General features: G+C 37.8%; 2 protein-coding genes across 9 annotated transcripts in view; both read right to left on the bottom strand.

Annotated features, from left to right (window-relative positions):
- The window catches only part of LOC123767627 (glyoxylate reductase/hydroxypyruvate reductase), a 58,555-nt gene that overhangs the window by 13,931 nt on the left and 20,061 nt on the right, over positions 1 to 24,563 (bottom strand). For 5 of the 7 annotated variants that reach the window (XM_045757448.2, XM_069310547.1, XM_045757446.2 and 2 more), the window contains 2 exons: positions 23,560 to 23,749; positions 20,121 to 22,590 (listed from right to left, as the gene is read on the bottom strand). The exons of 1 other annotated variant lie outside the window; for it this stretch is intronic. In XM_045757448.2, coding sequence (XP_045613404.2) covers positions 22,455 to 22,590; positions 23,560 to 23,749 — 326 coding nt within the window. In that variant the 3' untranslated portion in view covers positions 20,121 to 22,454. Of the gene's footprint in view, positions 1 to 20,120; positions 22,591 to 23,559; positions 23,750 to 24,563 lie in introns of those variants that run through there. One more of the 7 variants, XM_069310548.1, reaches the window with a different exon arrangement.
- Positions 1,062 to 17,247, bottom strand: LOC138349698 (arylsulfatase H-like). 2 transcript variants are annotated; one of them, XM_069310550.1, is made up of 12 exons: positions 16,689 to 17,247; positions 16,084 to 16,325; positions 14,998 to 15,101; positions 14,286 to 14,411; positions 10,224 to 10,387; positions 9,591 to 9,761; positions 7,354 to 7,541; positions 7,052 to 7,227; positions 6,620 to 6,804; positions 5,511 to 5,622; positions 4,438 to 4,627; positions 1,062 to 3,469 (listed from the first exon to the last, which is right to left on the bottom strand). In XM_069310550.1, exons 2-12 carry the CDS (start codon positions 16,311 to 16,313, stop codon positions 3,334 to 3,336), a joined length of 1,782 nt encoding a protein of 593 aa, XP_069166651.1. In that variant the 5' UTR covers positions 16,314 to 16,325; positions 16,689 to 17,247; the 3' UTR covers positions 1,062 to 3,333. The 2 variants fall into 2 exon arrangements, with proteins under 2 accessions (XP_069166651.1, XP_069166650.1); XM_069310549.1 differs by having other exon boundaries at positions 7,354 to 7,586; positions 16,689 to 17,240.

Genomic DNA, 24,563 nt, shown 5'->3' on the forward strand with positions numbered 1-24,563 from the left:
GGGTTGATGCGATTACATAACATTTGTATTTGTACATTCTTGCAAAGTCACTAACATGTATAGCGTTTCGGGCAGGTCCTTAATCTAACATATTAGGTAAGATGAATAGGTACATTATAATAATAATAATAATAATAATAATAATAATAATAATAAATTATTTAGTTAAAGTCCATACATAGTTGCAGAGTTACAGTGAAAACATTCTGTTTGATTTAAAGATGGAGGTAGTACATACAATGCCTAAAGCCACTAGTACGCACAGCGTTTTGGGTTTCGGGCATTGTAGCAAGGTTTTATCTCAAGAAATAACTACAATATAAATTGACAGAGGTAATTACACTGGTGAAGATATATGTCTTAAGCACTAATATTGGGGAAGTGGGTAGTACAAGATACAGTGTGAGTTTGAAGCACAAGGTATTACGAAACTATAAGGATGAAAGTAAATACTTTTTTATTTTACTTTTGAACAGGACATGGGTTGGACAACTTTTTTAATTCATAAGGAAGTGAGTTCCAAAAGACTGGGCCTTTTTATTTGCATGGAGTGTTTCCACAGATTTAGTCTGACTGGAGATATCAAAGATATATTTATTTCTGGTGTGGTGTTCATGGGTTCTATTGCACTTATCAAGTTAAAGTTTCAGATCATGAATAGCAATTAGGAACAAGGTTTTGTACATGTAACCATGCATATTTTGTACATATTATCTGTTAGATTAAGGATCTGCCAGATACGCTGCGCGTACTAGTGGCTTTACAAGATTGTAAATACCATGCTATGTATTCTCACAAACCCAATGTACCTTCTTGTATATAAATAAATAAAAAAATAAATAAATAAATGTCGATAGGACTTGGTTAAACCCCATGCACAGATACCGTATGTAAGATACGAATATATTAGTGCGTAGTATAATGAGAGGAGAGCAGAATGGAGGGACATAATATCGGATTTTAGAGTATACCGACCATTTTTTAGACTTTTTGCTGTGTTGTATGTGGGTGCTGAAGTTCAGTCCCTTGTTTTTGTGCATTGGGTGGATCAAAACACCATAGGCAATATAACTTTTTATTATTTTAAATGTTACTAATATATTTCCAACTGCAAGTTGTGTGAGATTGCTGCAACTGCAGATGCTAGTACAGTAATTTGCAACTGAAGCTGCTGAGATGTTTTGCAGCTTTTCAGTTGCTAGTAAGTTACAACTGCGAGTTGCAGCCTACAGTGTGCATGTGTAGGGATACATGTTAAGTGACCTTAATATCTGTACTGTACTTGTATACCTATTCTACGTAAGTAGGAGCACACGCACCTGCACATAGTAGTGCATAAATCAAGTATACAAAGTTAGAGAATTCATAACTGAATTATAAATGGTGCACCTAACAATTATAATGAAGGATGTATATCGCCTATGCACCAGTACTCGTAAACAATTAACATTACTAATTACCAATAATTACCCACTTACTTTGTGTCTACCATTACCTTACATGTGTAAATGATGAGACAAGCTACATGTATACAGAAACACTGAAAAAAGAGTATGCATGCATACAGATATTCCTATTAAAAGAAGAAGTCATGGCAAGCATATCAGAGTTGACATAATAAAGTTTGTCGAGTGATGAGGAGGGGGTCCAGCAAAGCCCATCCCCCTCCCCCTTTCCTCTTGCTTACCGTATGCATCGGGAAGTGGGCCTAAGAATGGCACCAGGGAGGAGGGGCAGGGTTTTTGACGAGGAAGGCATGGCTTTGACCGCATGCAACATTGAATGGAGCTGGGGAACCGGCCACCTGCCTTTAAGTACATGGTCTACTGCATGCCACCCCCAGCTTACAATGAAATAAAAGCCTACGTCCTGTGCACCAATTTCTCCCTTCGCCCCAAAAATTTGTGATACGCCTGGAGTCGCATTACAGCCATCTATGTATACGTCAAGGAACCTCCCCTCATTTTTATTGGTAAAGTTAATATTGTGTATCTGAGGATAAATGGGATTTGATGATTTACTATCAAATAAAATGTACAATATAAGTTTTTTTTTGTTTAGTGTAAGTTTGTTAGTTGACATCCACAAGTGGACTTTTTAAATTCAGTGTTGACAATAATATTTAGTGTGTGGGGGGTTGGGGTCAGAATAGACAAAGTAGTACGTCTGCAAATAGTATAGGTTTAAGAATGTTAGAATATATTTCCTTTTCCTCTCCCCCAACATCTTCGTCTTCTATCCCACACTTCCCGCTCACCCAATCGGTATTATTTCCTGTATCAAGTACAGTATTAGCCTTAGACATATGCTTTTGATCATTGAAATACAGAGAGTAATTAAGGAGGAAAAATCTAAGTATTAACGTTATTAAACACTTGATGTTTATGAGAGTACATAGCATTGATGTTTTTACATCAATGGCAAGTAATTTCAAGAATAAGTTATATTTCAAGTACAGTATAAGAACCAAGATATATTTAAGATTTAACGATTTCCTGTAAAGTTGCAATGATACCTTTATTGCACTTTACCATCACGATTTACAGAGTTAAATTAACCTATAAAATTGTAGTCACTTTTAATACACAAAACAGAAGTAAAGATATATTAATTATGATGCAGGATTGCTCTTAAAAAAACAAAAAACAAATTGACATCTGAAGGAAATCACTTTTCCAGAAAACACCAAAAAAATAATTTTCTAAACATTTGCCACTCAAATTTTTGTTTTTCAAGTGAGTTTGATCCAGGCTAGCTCTCTGAATCTGGTAATGTAAAATACAGAGGCTGTACAAATTTGTACAACTGTGTTATAATTACTGTAATGTTTCCCTTTCAAATTGTTTGCATCTCACTTATTTTCCATTTTAATATTTGTTAAAACTTTGTCTTTCTTAATGGATATATTAATGGTGTTTATATTAAAATAATAATAATAATAGTTTACAACAATTCAAGTATGTACTGTACATTAATTAAGTCAATTGAAAATACTCGACCAATACTGTGCTAAATTTTGAATTTGTATAATTGTAAACTTTTCCACAATTATGAATAATGATACAGTACTCAATTTTATTTCATACTATGGGCTAGTATAATGGTTTCCCATGTCTGGAAGTGGAAGTCTGTTGGGCTAAACAAGGTTCCCCAAGACCAATGACTGAACTTTCCCAGGATGCAACCCACAACATCTGACTAGCTCCCGGGTACTATTTACTGCTAGATGAAGGCACAGGTGTAAGGAAACATCACCAAATCTCTTGTCCTGCCTGTGAATCACACTCAGGTCTGTACTACAGAGGTCAGATCGTTTCCATAAAGTCAGCGAGTCTAGGGCCATCGGAAGGGCTGTAGCCAGGGAGACAATATAGTGTTGGCAACGCTCCTGAACTGGGAGCGAGGGTAGGGCACCCGCGACCTCCAGTTGGCCAGGTACCTCTGCAACATCCCCGTCACCTCGATGTATCTGCAGAGTAAAAATTTACCTGTGAGCTCTACTTGTGAGTGGCTTTAATTGTAAAGTGGTGGTATTTGGTAAATAAATAAATAAATAAATATCAGTTATCAATTATTTTAAATTTAAAGTGCTCACCTGAAATAGATAGTTGAAACAATTTTTCAACAAAGGAAGTTACCTTCAAGACTGCAAGTTTAATAAAGAAAAACAATTTGACTATAAAACTCTTGAGTTTTATAATAATGTGGCAGCCCATCAGGCATGATGATGTAAAATTAAGAATGACATTTCACCTCATTAGTATATACTTAGCAGTGCCGGGAGTTGTGACATCATAGACAACAATACAGTACTAATTAATATATAACTGCATATAATCATGTTTAGTAAAGTACTGACGCAGTAAGAGAAGGGAAGATTTCTCTATGCTTCTTGCCAGACGTGTATGTGCCTGAAGCTGTGCACAATGTAATGTTAATCACACAAATAAAGCTAATCAAATTCAAAAGTTTATTCAGGTAAAGTACATACATACAAGGGGTGATACAAATATTGCTGAATTTATAGATAGAGCTAGTACATACAATGCCTAAAGCCACTATTACGCAAAGCGTTTCGGGCAGGAAAAACACTAAAGATTAAAACTTAATACTAAATACTTAATACTAATACGATGTGTATCAGGTGTGGTTCGATGTTTATCAGTTTGCTGATCATAATCAGCAAACCACAATGACAGACTGTGGTTTACAGCTTTTCTTAGTACCTTGTTTTTTTGCACTGCCAATAGTTTTCTCTGTTTATTTTCTTTAAAGTATGTATGTAGTATTAATAGTGGGTATATGAGATGCAGAAAAACATAATCCCTGTAAGAGTGTAGTTTGCTAAGATTACAAAATTAAGATACACAGTTTTACACAAATTTTGATTCCTACAATAGTAGAATGGTAGCATGCCCTCACGCACTTTAGACTTACTCAGTGGTGTTGGTGGGTATGGGATGGTCCTCGTACGGGTCCTTCTGGAGATCAAACAAGAGGAGTTGATGGCCATAGTGTTGAACAGTGTCACCATAACACTGGCAATAGGATTCTTCTCCCCAGCCACACTGTGTGCTTCCTTCAGGCCACTTGTGACCTGCTATATGCATCTTGTACACTTTCTTGTCTTTGCCAGGAATATGTAAAGAAATACAGTACATTAGTAATGTACCAGTATATGCTTTTAGGTAAATCTGGAGTGAATAATCTTCACCTAACATTTCAATGTTTAACTTTTCTGGGCAAGCCCCAGTGGCTCCCTGAAGCTCTGAGATTGATTGCTCCATTTGTAATAGGTCACGTCAGATACAAGAGTTGTGTTTGGCCTACCTGAGACCAGAGCCAGAACCTGACCCAAACCTCACACAAGTGCACAAGGTGAGTGACAATTCATCTCCCCACTGGCTGGTCAATTGTCACTAACTCAGAGGTGAATTTTGTATCTTACATTTGACACAAAAAGCCCAAAATTAGGCTTTAGTTATACTTTACTGCATAGTATTTCAAGGTTTGCAAACAGCTGTGAAAGAGACAATTTAAGCAAGGTGAGGACAGATGTGGGTGCTAACAATGTAGCACCCACATCTGTAGCATCGAGCATCAGTTTCTGGATCTTTCCACTCCAATTTATAGTCATCTAATGTAATAACTTCTGACACACTTGCTATTTTAAATAGGTTACATGAGAACAGGATCATTTTCACCCTCTAGTGAACCCCTGCTGGCTCCAGCAAGCCAGCTCCATGGAAGCAAGAGGGCTGGTGGCCCACTTGCTTCCATTGAGCTGTAGTCTTCCCTGTAGCTTTTCCTGAGCTTCCATAGAGTAGTCTGCCCCGGGCACCCACGGCAGACTACTCCAACCACACTTTCTTCAAGGGCCATATTAATAAAACTTCTCTTTGTGAGCACTAAAGAGGTTCCATTTTATAATCCAGATGATGGATTTTGTTCACTAAGTAGATGGAATAACTACGCTCCAGATTTTGTGCATATGTATTATAGTACTGTACCTTGAACAAGTCTGAGGGCATGAATGGTTTGAACACAGTGGTGGAGAAGGACCCGAGGGGGAGGCAGAGTGCCGTTCTTCAGCAGGTTGGCCACGCTCACTCCGTCCAGCTCCTGTTCACATATCAGTACTTCTAATAACAAAAAAAACTGTATTTTTCAGTTGCTGTAGTACGTATTGTTTAAACTGGATTTTTACATTCTTCGGAAAACTTGATACTTTTTCCAAACCAATTTGAGAAATTTAAGAATCTAAACAACATCTTACAATTTTGGTTACAGTACTGTACTGTAATTCAAATCAAGTTTATTTGAATTAAAACTTATAAAGTTACCCAATTATTTTTCTAAATGATTTTAAGCACATCAGTACTAATTCTGTCAAAGCCTAACTTCATTCTTAATGCTTCCCTATATTTTAAATTGTTTTATATATGACTAATTTATGATAATACTTTAACAAATTTGTATTCTAAAGTTTACAAGAGAAAACAGTAATAGTTAATAGTCTTAAAATATCAGGTATTACCAGCCAAAATGTATTTTTTGAAGTAGACTATGGATTTAAAATATTACTAAGCTGGTAATTGTTATTATGAAGCCTGAGCAATATATAAAGATACACGAAAGCAAACTATTAAGATCAACCAAAATAATTCAGTAGAGGACGGCTACCGATGTGCATCAACAGGTATATGAGAGTACTGTATATTTGATCCTGGAATTGAATGTGAAGTAGGTAGTGGGTAGTACTGATCCTGGATTTACTTACAGTAGATGATGTTTACCTCTGGTATTGGACTTGAGGTAGATGCTAGTACAGTACTGTACTAGCATAGATGTATTCCACATCTGTTTAACATAGAACTAGTACACTTGGTCCTGGACTGCTTGTAGTGCAAGGTGCCTCTGGCCATTGCAGTCCTGCCTTTCATACACCGCTACTTACCTGTTTTTATTTTTATGTTGCGTTATGAATATAAACGATACTTCTAGTATTTTTGGTGAAGGTATTTTATTGAACTGTTTTCATATGCAAGAAAAACCATTCATATTTCTTGTGAGTATGGTGGAAATTCCTCAGATTCTAAACTTCTGATCCAAGACTTACCCTGTAGGGCAAGTTAGGGAGCAGCTGATGAAGAGGCGGGAGGCCGGCCAGGTGTAGGAGCGTGGGCATCATGTCAAGCAGGGAAGTGGGGTGGTCGACGGTGACCCCGGCAGGCAGGTGACCTGACCATCGGTAGATCCCTGGTACACGGATCCCACCTTCCGCTCCACCCATGAACTTACCCCCTGTGGGAAAAATATTATACTGTTCTGTAACTGGATTTCCTTTCAAACCATACAGTACTATAGTTGTACATGTATTAATTCTGCGTCATAATGAACATGATTGATGGTAAAACAAATGCTTCTTAATTGTATTTCATTACAGGTCTCAAAGGCAGCTATTGATAGAAAATAATTTCTCAAGATACTAGCTTTTCCATTATAAAGACCTTTTTGGGACATGAACACTTCATCAACTCTTGTGACTCACCCTTAAAGCGTCCATTATATCCTCCTGTACGCTGGCCGTCCGGGGCTATAGCTTCTAGGTGGGCGCCATGGTCAGACACGAAGTAAACAATGGTGTTGTTGTCAAGGTTGTGGCGCGTGAGAGCATCCAGGATCTTCCCCACGCCAGCATCCATCTCCTCCACGTTATCCCCGTACCTTCACATAAATCCTTCGCTTTATTTGAACAGGAGACCTTTTATTTGTCCATATATACACAATCACCTTGAACATTTAGCCGCCACTGATGATAACAACTGGATCTCAATTGCCATCTTTGCTCACCTGCCATGCCTGCTGTGTCCAGCCATGCTTGGTAGTGTGAACATGGGTGTATGGACGTGGGCGAAGGAGTGGTATAGGAAGAAGGGGCGACTGTCATTTGCGTGGTTAGTGATGAACTCAAGAGACTGGTCAACGAGTCGCTGAGAGAGACCCTCCAGCACCAGTGGCTGCTCCACCACCACCTCGTCCTGCATCACTAAACAGTTCAGGTGCTGCATCAACCATGGGGAGACCTAAGAAACCCACCACCACCAAACAATGTACTGTGGGTAATGCTGAAGACATAAGAATTTACAACATAAAAATGAGAAAATACCAATTAATGTTCAACGCATACCTGGAGCATACCTGGAGAGAGTTTTTGGAGTTCTTCTAGTCCCAAGCTTGTAATAACTTGGTCCAACAAGCTGTTGCCTGGAGCGGCCCGCAGGCCCACATATTCGCTACAGCCTGGTTGGTCCGGCACTTCTTGCAAGAACCCATCCAACTGCCTCTTGAATACATTCACCTTTGTTCCAGCAATATTTCTAATGCTTGCTGGTAGGGTGTTGAACAGCCATGGACCCCTGATCTAAAGACAGTGTTCTCTGATTGTGCCTATGGCACCTCTACTCCTCACTGGTTAAATCCTGCATTTCCTTCCATACCTTTTGCTCTAATATGTTTGTTATTCAACTGTGCAAATTTGGGACCCCTGCCCTTCAGTATCTTCCATGTACAGTACAGTACAAGTATACATTATTTGACACCTTTCTGGTCTACTTTCCAGAGAGTACATTTTAAGAACTTTGAGACGGTCTCAATAATTTAGATGTTTTATCATTTCTATGTGTGCCATAAATGTTCTATGTATTCCCTCTAATTCAGAGATCTCTCCTGCTCTGGAATGGAAAGTGAGTACCAAGCAATACTCAAGATGGGACAGCACCAGAGATTTAAATAGTATTAGCATTGCTCTGGCATCCCTGGATTTGAATGTTCTCATAATCCATCCTATCATTTTCCTGCCTGCCGCTCTATTTGCTAAGTTATGTTCACTAAAAGTCAGGTCGTCAGACATCATAATTCCCAGGTCTTTTACATGTTGCTTTCCTTCTATGAGTAGGTCTGATTGTGTCTTGTACTCTGTGTTTCGTTTAAGTTCCAGGTTTTCACCATACCTCAGTACCTGGAACTTATCACTGTAAAACATTGTTATTTTCAGTTGCCAAATCGAAAACTTTATTTATATCTGCCTGTAGTTTTTCAGTGTCTTCTACAGTGCCAATTTTCATGATGATTTTTGTATCATCTGCAAAGAATGACACGAAGCTGTGACTAGTATTTTTGTCTATATCCGAGATAAGAATGAGAAATAGCAGTGGTGCAAGAACTGTGCCCTGGAGTAAAGAGGTTTTCAGTGCACTTGGGCTTGATCTTACTTGATTGACCATCACTCTCTGCATTCTGCATTCATCCTCTTAATTGGGTTCCCCTTGTGTTTACTTCTTAATTTTTCCATACTGTGCAATAAAAAACAGCACTGAATCCCTTAGATGGCTCTTCGAGCTATCTGCCTGGGTTACTCCAAGCCTATAGCACCTTACCAGGCCTTTGGGAGCCATGAGCACCTACTGGGCCCTGACACTAGTATCTGGCTCACTCAATAGCTAGACAAGGGAAGTCTAAATATACAAGATCAACCCGGACATAAAATATAACACCCCAAAACATACAACTGCATAGAAAATAGTGGTAAGTCTGATGCAGACTATATACACACTCTTAGTCTAGAACCAATCACTAGTTAGCAACATTCCCTCACCGCCAGATGGCAATCCTGACCACTTTGGATCCTAGCCAGTTGCCCCAATCAGACATATGTATATAGTCTTAAGCAAAGGGAAGAAGGGTTGAAAAGCCCAACAAGTCATCTCATACTGCTGCTAGAAATCATAAATAAGGCACATAAAACCTGAAGTCTCGCTTTCCATTGTTGGGGATTAAAAGCGTGTGTTCAGGCTTGTATTGAAGTCCCACACCTAGGAAGAACAACTGACCTTCCCTTGGATGCAACCCACAACAGTCACCTAACTCCTAGGTACCTATTTACAAATGCAGCTGGTGAAAAGAAATGTACTCAAATATTTCTGTCCCAACTGGGGATTGAACCCAGGATTCCAGACCGAGTCGGGAAAGTAGACCACCATACTACAGAATCCAGTATACCATGCGTACTACACAAATTAAAACCTTACACTCCACCACTCTTGGTTGTGCAAGCGGTAGTGTGTCAGAAGGAACCAGAGGACAGCGGCCACCAGCACGACCACCACCAGGGGAATCACGGTGACGAGGCATCGGCACTTGCACCGCCACCAACCCACAAGGATCACCAACACGCTTGCCAGACAGCCTCCAGTTAATCCCTGAATACAGAATTAATGTTAATGTCCAGTAAAAACTTTAAGAGCAATATATTTGCTTCTTAAATTCATAAATAAATTAATTATTGAGCAAAATGCATTTTATAAAATGCTTTTCATGTGGTGCATACAAATATAATTAAAATTTACTGACAATTTTCAATGCCACCTTTTTGGGTCTGCAAATGTTTTGATCAGGCATACAAGTCATAACAAATAAAATAACACAATATAAAACTGTCTTTTAGACAAAGTCTGATCAAATTATAAATACAGTATACATAAAAATAATATATTACAGATCAAAACACTAGTTCCTATAAAGAATTTTAGTCAATGTCAATTTTCTATGGAATAAAATGTTATTATAACTTTTCCCTGCAAAAAAAAAAATATAAATACCCAGTAATTAGTCAAATTACAACCAAGTTGTTTGCTTCTCTCAGTACAAATTATTGACCTCACCTGGTAGAAAGGATCATCTAGAGGGAATATCCAGAAAGGATGGGAGCCAGCTGCCTCAGATATCAGTGTTAACGGCAGACCGTAGAAATACTGGAAGCCGTGACGTTTGGGTCCCAGACACCCTCGCCCAAACGCTCCACACATCTGACCCAAATGCCACTTACCTGAAATGGTTATGTTATGTTATGGAATTCATAATGCCAGCAAGTGGTGAAGAAACATGGCTGAGTACAATATATTCTATAAATATAGGACATGGTCCTGGTTGTACAGTCGGGTTCGTTCTCGATGCACAATTGAGAATTCCGGGTTCGAATCCGAGGCGGGACAGAAATAGTTGGGGCACATTTCCTTTCAACTAATGCCTCTGTTCACCTGGCAGCAAGTAGGTACTCGGGAGTTGGTCAGCTTGTTGTGGGGTTGCATCCTGGGCGGGGTCAGTAATTTGGCCTTGAGGGGTAAGACCTCGATATAAGTCTACCGTGTACGAATACACTCTGGCTTCCTGTCCTCCGACATAATGAATGAATTATTAAATATTTTGGGAATATTATATATACCAACTGTAATTTAAAATAAAGCCTCAAGTGTAAAGTAATGTAGAGTAATGATCATAACATTACTCTACAATACTATAAATCATTTGAACTTTGAACATTTCCTGATAACCTGTCCATAAATGTGGTGATCTCACTGAAATCGACAACTTTAGACAATATCAGTTCTGCCTACCTTGTCCAAAATATTTTAAAAGCTTACGTACAAGTACTTTTACTTCTACCTAGCTAAACATAACATACAGTACAGTACTGTATTTAGTTCCATTAGTTCCATTTAGTTCTTGCTGTATGACTTCAGACCACAAAATAAGCACCAACAAATCTTTACTTAATATGCTGGACTTGATACATGTGACTCTTATCAACAATGAGTACAGAGTGCCACAGGCTTTCCGAACCCCTTGGGTACTGAGACTGAACGAAGAACCTATTGTACACACATAAGTGGTTCTTCATTCTGAAAAGCTAGGGAAAAAATTGACAGTTTTGTTGCAGAAATTTGACAGTATTCTGTTTGTACTCACCAATATGATAAGTTCTGATTCACTTGCTAACCTGAAGATTATAGTTGATGGAACATTGTTATTTAGATGGAAAAGGTGGTGGTGGATGCTGATAGTGTTGGGTTGACTGAAGTGGAGATTAATGGTGATGAGGCAACCTCAGCAGACTGCCTTTCACTGTGTACTCAATTGTAGTTCATGCCATGGCAGAGTTTCAAGCTTCCGAGCCATCCATTAGTGTATGAACAGTGCTTAAGTAGCACCAAGTACGGTCACTGGGCAATCTAGTTCTCTTTTTATTGCACATTTTTATTCAGACTGCCTGCCCACCAGTTAATCAAACTTTTTAATTTGGAGAAACCCAAAATGGGTAACAGGCATATTCAGATAAGTGACGCCTGGAAAGCATGTGTTGTCTATATTCCATAGGTCTATTTGTTGACCTGCACAAGGCATTTGACATTTAACCACAATAACCTTCTCAAACTGCAACACTTTGGAATCAGGAATCACTCCCTACAATACTTTTGATTTTACCTCAGTGACAGGTACCAGTATGTTTCTGTGAACGATGCTACTTCATCCACATTGTCAATTAACACTGGTATTCCACAGGGTAGTATACTTGGTCCACTTCTCTTTCTTAATTACATCAACGTCCTACCAAATGCATCACAACACCTAAAACCAATTCTTTTTGCTGATGACACAACCTTCATTTTCTCAAATATTAACCCACTTATTTCAATTGACAGCTTGTAACACTGTAAAAGTGTTTGGTTTAGTTTATTTAAAATATATATAGATTATGAGTCAGAGACAAGAATTTGAGAAGGCGCCAGTTTGTCCACCGGAGTTTCACACCTCTTAAGAGTTAATGACCTCAAGTGACCTGAGGTCAGATCATGCGAATTTCACCTTACTTCTACTAATCTTATAATTGGAGCCTGGTAGCCTTCAAACATGCTGACGTTTAAGGAGTGGCTTGGTAGAGAGCCGGAGGCTATCTACTTGTGGGCGGAGTTAGCTACTAGGTTTCCCAATATATACTCGGAGAGCTATCGATTCGAGAGCATTAACAAGACAGAAGACCAGGCAGCAGAGCAGGACGACAACAGCCGAGACAGGCTGTTGGTCGGACGGGGGTGACGCTGCCTGACAGCTGCAGACTCCCCCCCCCCCTCTCTATCCAGCTATAGGCAGGCACTTGGCGAGTTGAACATTAAGGTGACTTGGTCGTGTTTTACAAGTGTTGTGTGTGATGATCAGGGGCAGTCAGTTGTAGTGTTCTCAGATTCTTGGAGGATGACTCACTTTACATATATAGATTTTTTTTTTTTTTTTTTTTTTTTTTTAGATATATACAAGAGTTGTTACATTCTTGTACAGCCACTAGTACGCGTAGCGTTTCGGGCAGGTCCCTGGAATACGATCCCTTGCCGCGAAGAATCGTTTTTTCATCCAAGTACACATTTTACTGTTGCGTTAAACAGGCTACAGTTAAGGAATTGCGCCCAGTAAATCCTCCCCAGCCAGGATACGAACCCATGACATAGCGCTCGCAGAACGCCAGGCGAGTGTCTTACCACTACACCACGGAGACTGCAAGATCTTGAACATTGCTTAAATTATGATACTTAGTATGTGAAATATAATTGAATTTATTATTTAAATTGCATTTGTGTCCCCTAGAGTTGAGTTGAGGTGAGAAAGCCTCTGGGATTATTGGTTCCCTGATTTTACTGAGTACATGAAAGATGGGACAGACTAATAATGACCTTGATAACATCTTTTGAGAATTTTGTGATACAGACAAGTTCCATTCCTTGTCTTGTATGTAATGATCATGAATGGATGGTGGCAGCATTTTGTCTTCTACTATCTACTCTCCTACTTCTACCTATCTACTCCTCTCCCTCTACCCCTCTCTAAACTCTCACTTTCAACTAATGACCCTCCTCGCTCCTCCCACCTCTCTGCCTCTCACCCCAAACCCTCACTAATTACTTCACTATTCATTTCTTTCCTCTCGTTTTCTCTTATACGTTTGTGGCAATGATTCTGTATTCTAGAGTTCTCTCTAGAGTTTCGGGTAGCTGATCCAGTTATGGCACCTTGTAGTCTTAGCATCTAGGTAGTCAAATACCTAGGTTACAAGGTGTTGAACGAGAGAGGTTGCCTTAGGAACTCTGGGAGTGCTCTAGAATAGTTAGCTAACTGGGGACGGGATAACGGACTAGAGAGAGCTGTTTTCCCCGGTCTCGTTAGTTAACTGGGGGGTGGAATAATGGACAAGATAGAGCTATTTCCCCCACCCCCCGTTACAAGCTGAACTAAACAAAAAAAAATTGTGGCTGCTAATAAACCTTTGACATTGAAAATCCTATTACATAGTGTTTGGAAACATGACAATCAAACTGAACTATGCCACTGATACCACACAGACCTTGAACTAAACCTTTTATTTATGACAGTCATCACTTTAATGGTCAAAATTGCAAATAATTATACAGCAAGCCTTGCCAACAATGTACAATGTATCGGTAATTAAATTAACACTATGATGACATTAGTGCCTTACTGTAATCACTACTATAAATTCTCCTTTGTTATACAGTATTAACAAAAACAAGGCTAAACGACAGCTCTACCCAACTATATTTAATTTATACTCAACTGATCACCACTATGTAACTGTAGACCAAACCAGAGGTGGTGGTGGTGGTGCTGCAATTTACTATGATCAGGAGTTAAACTGCATCAACGTTATTAAAACTACAGACACATTTAGAGAATACCTGATTTACCTGCACAAGGCATTTGTGCAGGTAAAATACAGTATATATTTTGTCTTCAATCTTCAATCATATTTTGTCTAAGATTAACGTAACAGTTGTGACTTACTGTGATTTCTTCTCTGCAGACAGTACCTTCGCTAGTTTCACTTCCTTTATTGGTTGAACAACTCTACAAGTAATGTTTCAGTAAGAGGTACTTACCTATGGCAGCAGTGGTGTAGTTGGCAGCAGAGAGTGCTTTTGCTATTGTCACTTCCTCCAGTGGCAGGGAAACTTTACTAGCAATATTAAGGATCACTTCTACTGTTCCTTCCTCGCCAACTAAACCTATATAACAAACATGAATTTTGTAGGGAAATACAAAAATATGCCATATTATTTGATAAGTTTGCAATATGATAAATCATAATAATATTAAACTAAATATTTCAGAGTTGTCACTGTATATGATTTCCCATCGTCAGTAACAAGAAGTCTGTTAAGGCTTACTGAGGTTCCCTCTGGCCAACCACAGCCCTTCCCCCAGAGTGCAACCCACAACAGCTGCCCAACTCCCGGCTAGATGAACTAGACACGTGAAAGAAAACAGTAACCAAACTTTTTATTTCTATCACGATAATTTAACCAGGAATCTTCCTGCTTTTAGTTAACTGTGTTGATCATTGTGCTTAATTACTATTGCTTAATTACTATTCACTGTCTTCTTACACCTCATGCTTCTTTTCATCTAGCAAGAATTAGGTGCCTGTGAGCTAGTTGACTGTTGTGGATCACATCCCAGATATGATATTCATTGTTTAGGAAATCTCCATAGCCATAACAAGTTTCTTGCTCCCAACAATATGGAAATATTATTATTATTATTATTATTATTATTATTATTATTATTATTAATAAAACGAGCATACAGTACCATAGCGATTAGGGTAGCGAGCAGTGAGAAGAGCGGCCCGGCTGGGTGTACAGAGAGAGGCCGCCGCCAGGTGGTGCGTCAGACGGACTCCATCCTGAGCCAACCTGGTGAATATCTAACAATATTATCATACTCGTGCCTTAGTAAACAATTACTGTTTTTGAAGCAGACAGTATCCAGAATATTATCAGTAATACTTATAGTCTAATTCCAAATACAATACAGTACTGTCTATGTTCACTAATCTGACTCACATGGGGCCCATCCCATCCCATCTTGATTAATATCCTCCAACTTGTTCAGTATTTTAAAAGTTGCAATGCAATCAGTCCTGTCATGTCTGGTGTCAACATATGCCTTTTCCAGATGTTGCAAGTACTGTAGTTGTTAGAATTTTTTTTAAATGGTTGTATCATCCATCTAGTTCTCTTTCGTTTCTTTCTCCTTCTTGGCACATATTTTTTAACAAGTTCACTGATGACCTTTGTAACATTTTCCTACGATACTTCCATGTCTGGATTTCCTATTAACTTCCTCTAGGATTTATTTTGCAATTCCTCTCTCATTCCATGATAGTCTCCTCAAGGGTAGTCTAGAAAGTCATCATCCTGGACCGTAATTTCTAGAATTTATTCTCAAGTTTCTAGAATTGTATTTCACCTTAGAATATTGTGGCCACATGAAGAAGCGAGCTTCTTCTTTACCTGGATTTGATCGATCATGCCTTCCCTTGATGTGGGTGCAAGATGTAGAATGCTGTTACATCGGGTCATCGGTCAACATCGATGCTGTTACATCGGTCAACATCGTCACACACTATATGAGAAAGGAGCCCAGTACCTGCTCTTGTTGTTCTATCCTTTCTGAAAGGTGGATGGTATTCGGGATTCTCAGCCTCAGTATGGGCACATTCAAATCCCCAATGATCCAAGTGAATGAAATGTTATTATCAAAAATTACATTTTCTATAATCTGCCAATTAGGATTAATTAGTAAGTTCAATTTAAGCAGAATGATAAAAACAACATTAGTATAGCTGATATAGCTGTCTAAATAGCATGATAATACTAAGTATGGCTGACATACCTGTCAATGTTTGGCGTGTTGATAGTGGTGTTGCCATAACAGCCAAGGTCCCCGATACCCAGATCATCAACTAACATCACAACTATGTTAGGAAACCTCTGTTGATGATGCAATTTTTCATTATGCTGATGTTGATCTTGTTCCTGTTGTTGGTATTGCTGTTGAAGCCATTCACATATGACAGCTATCACTCCAACCACCACCAACGCTGCCCACAACGCAGCTCTCATGTCACGTAGTCTCTTATGATGCCAGAAACCATTAATCAATCAATTTGTACATACTGAAAAGCACTGTTCATCAGCAGTGTACAACAACATTCAATTTATTACACTGGAAATTCTCAATGTATGCCTGAACTAATTAATTAGCTTTAAGACTTGCTCTAAAGGCCTTGCACATTAGTGACTTTGCGTGAATATAATTTATACACTAAAATCATTTCACAACCCATTACATCTTATATCTATATCTATCTTACATCAATCTTGTAAGTGTTAAAATACAGTAAATCTAAATGTCACAGCATGACTTTTGTGTGTTACAATGAACATACAGTATATATATTACAAAGCAAATTCCTGACAATAAAAGTGTTAACATACCTTGAGGAAGAGTAGCCTTGAAATAAGCAACTATTATTGCGACCACCAGACTTTCTTATGGTGTACTGAGTCTCTGCTCTTGCTTACACATACTGTAACTTGATGACTGACCGCTTCTGGCCACGTCAAGTTTTACGGGCAAGACTAAGCAGAATTCATTGTGGTTCACAATGATTAGCCAGAAATACCAAGGCCAAACCTGCAACATAGCTACTCATTATATAATAAACTAGATGGGATATCTGGCAGTGCCCAAGTCGATTCTGGGCCCAGGTCTGCAACATACATCCTCCGCAACTGCCTGTAAACACACCCTCTTTGCCCACGTGTGCCCTTCTCCCATTTCCTCCCTCTCTGAACACATATGTCTACTCTCATCCTGCCCACACATGCTCTTCCTCTATCTTCTCCCTCTGTGCCCACACACTTCCTTTCCCTGTCAATGTAACCAAAAGGTTGTATCCAGAATGAAAATTTGTCATATGTACACATGTTTTGAAAATCAATATGGTATCTGAATTCACTATTATTTAAATAAATGCTAAAGTCTATGGACTCGAAGCTGAATATTTCACATCCCGAGACTTCGTGAACGAGGGGCAGTAGGCTGGCCCCAACTTCTTTGTGACGCTCCTGATAAAAATCACCATTAGTCCTACAAAGCATAACGAGGCTAGCCCCAAACATCTGGCCTCCAACCTCGACACAGACATTCCCTCACAGATATATATATATATGGCTTCTAAAAACACTATTAAAGCCTTTTATAAGGTTACTGAAATGCATATAAATAAATAAATAAATAAATAAATAAATAAATAAATAAATAAATGTTTATTTAGGTAAGGTACATACATACAAGAGATTTTACAAAGAATGATGGATTTATAGATAGGGCTAGTACAAACAATGCCTAAAGCCACTATTACGCAAAGCGTTTCGGGCATGAAAAACTTAAATGACTAAAGCTTAATACTAATTGAGTATAAAGAATAAAATGTGTTGAGAACAAATAAAAAGAGATAAAAAAGGGGGGAACATGGCTGAAAAAGCAGTACAAATACAATTAGGTCAACAAACAGCGTTGTTTAAAAAAAAAAAAACCTACATGGTTTGACAATAGAGGGGTAAGGTAGGTTACAGGGAATTTATTAGGTAGAGCTTCGTTTTTATCTTAAACTGGTTGAGAGAGGTACAGCCTTTAACATGGTTGGGAAGGTCATTCCACATTCTGGGTCCCTTGATTTGTAGAGCATTTCTAGTTTGATTAAGTCGTACTCTTGGGATATCAAAACTATATTTATTTCTGGTGTGGTGCTCATGGGTTCTGTTACAACCTTCTATGAAGCTTTTGAGGTCAGGATTGGTATTACAGTTCAGCATTTTATATGTGTATAATACACATGAGAGAATGTGCAGTGACTTAATATCTAACATATTCAGAGTTTTGAGTAGGGGTACCAAGTGATGTTTGGGGCCAGAGTTGGATATTGTCCTAATAGCAGCTTTGTGTTGAGTAATTAGAGGACGTAAATGATTTTGGGTAGTAGAACCCCAAGCACAAATACCATAGTTGAAATATGGATAGATGAGGGAGTAATAGAGAGTCACCAGGGCAGGGCGGGGTACATAATATCTGATCTTAGAAAGAATGCCAACAGTTTTTGAAACTTTTTTTGATATATTTAGAATGTGTCCCTGGAAATTCAGCTTGTGGTCAATGAGAATGCCAAGGAATTTGCCATCTAATTTGTTACAAATTTGGGTATTGTTTATTTTGAGATTTAATTGATTATATGTTGCCCAATCACCAACTGAGTGTATTTAGTATTTGCTTTTACTTAAGATAAGAATTAAGAAAATATCAGAAGGCCTATTGGCCCATATGAGACAGCTCCTATTTACATCCATTCAATGCAATTATTGATTCAAACAATTTTCCCACAATAAACATTAAGCTAAATGGCTGATAGTTCACAGCAAATGATCTGTCTCCCTTCCTAAAAATCAGTACCACACTTGTAACCCTCCATGATTCTGGTACTCTGCTCGACTCTAATGAGCAGAGTACTATGGAATAATATATGGACAATTTGATATGGAAAATTTGTTTATTGAGAATTATATAAAATATATATAAATGTAATAATTTCCCCTGTATTTTAATGTAAATTTATTCTCCAATTTTTGTAAATCGTTTATAGGTAAATAAGTATAACATTCAGGTTTTTTTTTTTAAAGATCTTGTTCTGTACTACTGAAACACTTGTTCACTAAGAATTGTAATGTATAATTGCCTTGTAAAACTTATGTATATGTAATTTATATTGTATTTTCTTAAATAAAGATAAAAAAAATAATAATAATAAATAATAATAATAATAATTTATTCATAATTAGGTACATAATTGGTGCGATTACATAACATTGGTATTTGTACATTCTTGCAAAGCCACTAACATGTATAGCGTTTCAGGCAGGTCCTTAATCTAACATATTAGGTAAGATGAAAAGGTACATTATAATAATAATAATAATAATAATAATAATAATTTATTTAGGAAAAGTACATACATAGTTGCAGAGTTACAGTGAAAACATTCTGTTTGATTTAAAGATGGAGGTAGTACATACAATGCCTAAAGCCACTAGTACGCACAGCGTTTTGGGTTTCGGGCATTGTAGCAAGGTTTTATCTCAAGAAATAACTACAATATATATTGACAGAGGTGATTACACTGGTGAAGACATATGTCTTAAGCACTAATATTGGGGAAGTGGGTAGTACAAGATACAGTGTGAGTTTGAAGCACAAGGTATTAGGAAACTATAAGGATGAAAGTAAATACTTTTTTTATTTTACTTTTGAACAGGACATGGGTTGGACAACTTTTTTAATTCATAAGGAAGTGAGTTCCAAAAGACTGGGCCCTTTTATTTGCATGGAGTGTTTGCACAGATTTAGTCTGACTGGAGATATCAAAGATATATTTATTTCTGGTGTGGTGTTCATGGGTTCTATTGCACTTATTAAGTTAAAGTTTCAGATCATGAATAGCAATTAGGAACAAGGTTTTGTACATATTATCTGTTAGATTAAGGATCTGCCAGATACGCTGCACATACTAGTGGCTTTACAAGATTGTAAATACCATGCTATGTATTCTCACAAACCCAATGTACCTTCTTGTATATAAATAAATAAATAAATAAATGTCGATAGCACTTGGTTAAACCCCATGCACAGATACCGTATGTAAGATACGAATATGAATATATTAGTGCGTAGTATAATGAGAGGAGAGCAGAGTTGGGGACATAATATCGGATTTTAGAGTATACCGACCATTTTTTAGACTTTTTGCTGTGTTGTATGTGGGTGCTGAAGTTTAGTCCCTTGTTTTTGTGCGTTGGGTGGATCAAAACACCATAGGCAATATAACTTTTTATTATTTTAAATGTTACTAATATATTTCCAACTGCAAGTTGTGTGAGATTGCTGCAACTGCAGTTGCTAGTACAGTAATTTGCAACTGAAGCTGCTGAGATGTTTTGCAGCTTTTCAGTTGCTAGTAAGTTACAACTGCGAGTTGCAGCCTACGGTGTGCATGTGTAGGGATACATGTTAAGTGACCTTAATATCTGTACTGTACTTGTACACCTATTCTACGTAAGTAGGGGCACATGCACCTGCACATAGTAGTGCATAAATCAAGTATACAAAGTTAGAGAATTCATAACTGAATTATAAATGGTGCACCTAACAATAATAATGAAGGATGCATATCGCCTATGCACCAGTACTCGTAAACAATTAACATTACTAATTACCAATAATTACCCACTTACTTTTGTGTCTACCATTACCTTACATGTGTAAATGATGAGACAAGCTACATGTATACAGAAACACTGAAAAAAAAGAGTATGCATGCATACAGATATTCCTATTAAAAGAAGAAGTCATGGCAAGCATATCAGAGTTGACATAATAAAGTTTGTGTCGGGTGATGAGGAGGAGGTCCAGCAAAGCCCATCCCCCCTCCCCCTTTCCTCTTGCTCACCGTATGCATCGGGAAGTGGGCCTAAGAATGGCAGGGTTTTTGACGAGGAAGGCATGGCTTTGACCGCATGCAACAGTGAATGGAGCTGGGGAACCGGCCACCTGCCTTTAAGTACATGGTCTACTGCATGCCACCCCCAGCTTACAATGAAATAAAAGCCTACGTCCTGTGCACCAATTTCACCCTTCGCCCCAAAAATTTGTGATACGCCTGGAGTCGCATTACAGCCATCTATGTATAGGCAAAGGAACTTCCCCTCATTTTTATTGGTAATGTTAATATTGTGTATCTGAGGGTAAATGGGATTTGATGATTTACTATCAAATAAAATGTATAAGTTTTTTTTTGTTTAGTGTAAGTTTGTTAGTTGACATTCACAAGTGGACTTTTTAAATTCAGTGTTGACAATAATATTTAGTGTGTGGGGGGTTGGGGTCAGAATAGACAAAGTAGTACGTCTGCAAATAGTATAAGTTTAAGAATATTAGAATATATTTCCTTTTCCTCTCCCCCAACATCTTCGTCTTCTATCCCACACTTCCCGCTCACCCAATCGGTATTATTTCCTGTATCAAGTACAGTATTAGCCTTAGACACATGCTTTTGATCATTGAAATACAGAGAGTAATTAAGGAGGAAAAATCTAAGTTTTAACGTTATTAAACACTTGATGTTTATGAGAGGACATAGCATTGATGTTTTTACATCAATGGCAAGTAATTTCAAGTATAAGTTATATTTCAAGTACAGTATAAGAACCAAGATATATTTAAGATTTAACGATTTCCTGTAAAGTTGCAATGATACCTTAATTTCACTCTGTAAATGATGATGGTAAAGTGCAATAAACATATAAGATTGAAGTCACGTTTAATACACAAAACAGAAGTAAAGATATATTAATTATGATGCAGGATTGCTCTTAAAAAAACAAAAAACAAATTGACATCTGAAGGAAATCACTTTTCCAGAAAACACCAAAAAAATAATTTTGTAAACATTTGCCACTCAAATTTTTGTTTTTCAAGTGAGTTTGATCCAGGCTAGCTCCCTGAATCTGGTAATGTAAAATACAGAGGCTGTACAAATTTGTACAACTGTGTTATAATTACTGTAATGTTTCCCTTTCAAATTGTTTGCATCTGACTTATTTTCCATTTTAATATTTGTTAAAACTTTGTCTTTCATAATGGATATAATAATGGTGTTTAAATTAAAATAATAATAATAATAGTTTACGACAATTCAAGTATGTACTGTACATTAATTAAGTCAATTGAAAATACTCGACCAATACTGTGCTAAATTTTGAATTTTTATAATTGTAAACATTTCCACAATTATGAATAATGATACAGTACTCAATTTTTTTTTTTTTTTTTTTTTTTTTTTTTTTTTTTTTTTTGAGATATATACAAGAGTTGTTACATTCTTGTACATTCTTGTATTTCATACTATGGGCTAGAATAATGGTTTCCTATGTCTGGAAGTGGAAGTCTGTTGGGCTAAACAAGGTTCCCCAAGACCAATGACTGAACTTTCCCAGGATGCAACCCACAACATCTGACTAGCTCCCGGGTACTATTTACTGCTAGATGAAGGCACAGGTGTAAGGAAACATCACCAAATCTCTTGCCCTGCCTGTGAATCACACTCAGGTCTGTGCTACAGAGGTCAGATCGTTTCCGTAAAGTCAGTGAGTCTAGGGCCATCGGAAGGGCTGGAGCCAGGGAGATAATATAGTGTTGGCAACGCTCCTGAACTGGGAGCGAGGGTAGGGCACCCGCGACCTCCAGTTGGTCAGATACCTCTGCAACATCCCCGTCACCTCTATGTATCTGCAGAGTAAAAATTTACCTGTGAGCTCTACTTGTGAGTGGCTTTAATTGTAAAGTGGTGGTATTTGGTAAATAAATAAATAAATATCAGTTACCAATTTTTTTAAATTTAAAGTGCTCACCTGAAATAGATAGTTGAAACAATTTTTCAACAAAGGAAGTTACCTTCAAGACTGCAAGTTTAATAAAGAAAAACAATTTGACTATAAAACTCTTGAGTTTTATAATAATGTGGCAGCCCATCAGGCATGATGATGTAAAATTAAGAATGACATTTCACCTCATTAGTATATACTTAGCAGTGCCGGGAGTTGTGACATCATAGACAACAATACTAATTAATATATAACTGCATATAATCATGTTTAGTAAAGTACTGACGCAGTAAGAGAAGGGAAGATTTCTCTATGCTTCTTGCCAGACGTGTATGTGCCTGAAGCTGTGCACAATGTAATGTTAATCACACAAATAAAGCTAATCAAATTCAAAAGTTTATTCAGGTAAAGTACATACATACAAGGGGTGATACAAATATTGCTGAATTTATAGATAGAGCTAGTACATACAATGCCTAAAGCCACTATTACGCAAAGCGTTTCGGGCAGGAAAAACACTAAAGATTAAAACTTAATACTAAATACTTAATACTAATACGATGTGTATCAGGTGTGGTTCGATGTTTATCAGTTTGCTGATCATAATCAGCAAACCACAATGACAGACTGTGGTTTACAGCTTTTCTTAGTACCTTGTTTTTTTGCACTGCCAATAGTTTTCCCTGTTTATTTTCTTTAAAGTATGTATGTAGTATTAATAGTGGGTATATGAGATGTAGAAAAACATAATCCCTGTAAGAGTGTAGTTTGCTAAGATTACAAAATCATCTTAATTTTGCTAAGACAGTTTTACACAAATTTTGATTACTATAATAGTAGAATGGTAGCATGCCCTCACGCACTTTAGACTTACTCGGTGGTGTTGGTGGGTATGGGATGGTCCTCGTACGGGTCCTTCTGGAGATCAAACAAAAGGGGTTGGTGGCCATAGTGTTGAACATTGTCACCATAACACCTGCAAAAGGTTCCCTCTCCCCAGCCACACTGTGTGCTTCCTTTAGGCCACTTGTGACCTGCTATATGCATCTTGTACACTTTCTTGTCTACTCCAGGAATATGTAAAGAAATACAGTACATAAGTAATGTACCAGTATATGCTTTTAGGTAAATCTGGAATATAAAAGCGAATAATCTTCACTCTAACATTTCAATGTTTAACTTTTCTGGGCAAGCCCCAGTGGCTCCCTGAAGCACTGAGATTGATTGCTCCATTTGTAATAGGTCACGTCAGATGCAAGAGTTGTGTTTGGCCTACCTGAGACCAGAGCCAGAACCTGACCCAAACCTCACACAAGTGCACAAGGTGAGTGACAATTCATCTCCCCACTGGCTGGTCAATTGTCACTAACTCAGAGGTGAATTTTGTATCTTACATTTGATACAAAAAGCCCAAAATTAGGCTTTAGTTATACTGTACTGCATAGTATTTCAAGGTTTGCAAACAGCTGTGAAAGAGTCAATTTAAGCAAGGTGAGGACAGATGTGGGTGCTAACAATGTAGCACCCACATCTGTAGCATCGCGTATCAGTTTCTGGATCTTTCCACTCCAATTTATAGTCATCTAATGTAATAACTTCTGACACACTTGCTATTTTAAATAGGTTACATGAGAACAGGATCATTTTCACCCTCTAGTGAACCCCTGCTGGCTCCTGCAAGCCAGCTCCATGGAAGCAAGAGGGCTGGTGGCCCACTTGCTTCCATGGAGCTGTAGTCTTCCTGTAGCTTTTCCTGAGCTTCCATAGAGTAGTCTGCCCCGGGCACCCACGGCAGACTACTCTAACCACACTTTTTTTCAAGGACCATATTAATAAAATTTCTCTTTGCGAGCACTTAAGAGGTTCCATTTTATAATC

The sequence above is a fragment of the Procambarus clarkii genome, chromosome 67 (assembly GCF_040958095.1).
Source record: "Procambarus clarkii isolate CNS0578487 chromosome 67, FALCON_Pclarkii_2.0, whole genome shotgun sequence".
In the NCBI taxonomy this organism is placed as follows: Eukaryota; Metazoa; Arthropoda; class Malacostraca; order Decapoda; family Cambaridae; genus Procambarus; species Procambarus clarkii.

Bases quoted from the DNA above. Each gene is read 5' to 3' on its own strand.
- LOC138349698 (XM_069310549.1), bottom strand. From the start codon at position 16,313: ATGAGAGCTGCGTTGTGGGCAGCGTTGGTGGTGGTTGGAGTGATAGCT. The intron at 5,623-6,619 runs GTAAGTCTTGGA...ATATGTGAACAG, and splicing joins TCCCTAACTTGCCCTACAGG to GAGCTGGACGGAGTGAGCGT. The intron at 4,628-5,510 runs GTACAGTACTAT...TTCCTGGCAAAG, and splicing joins TGCCCTCAGACTTGTTCAAG to ACAAGAAAGTGTACAAGATG.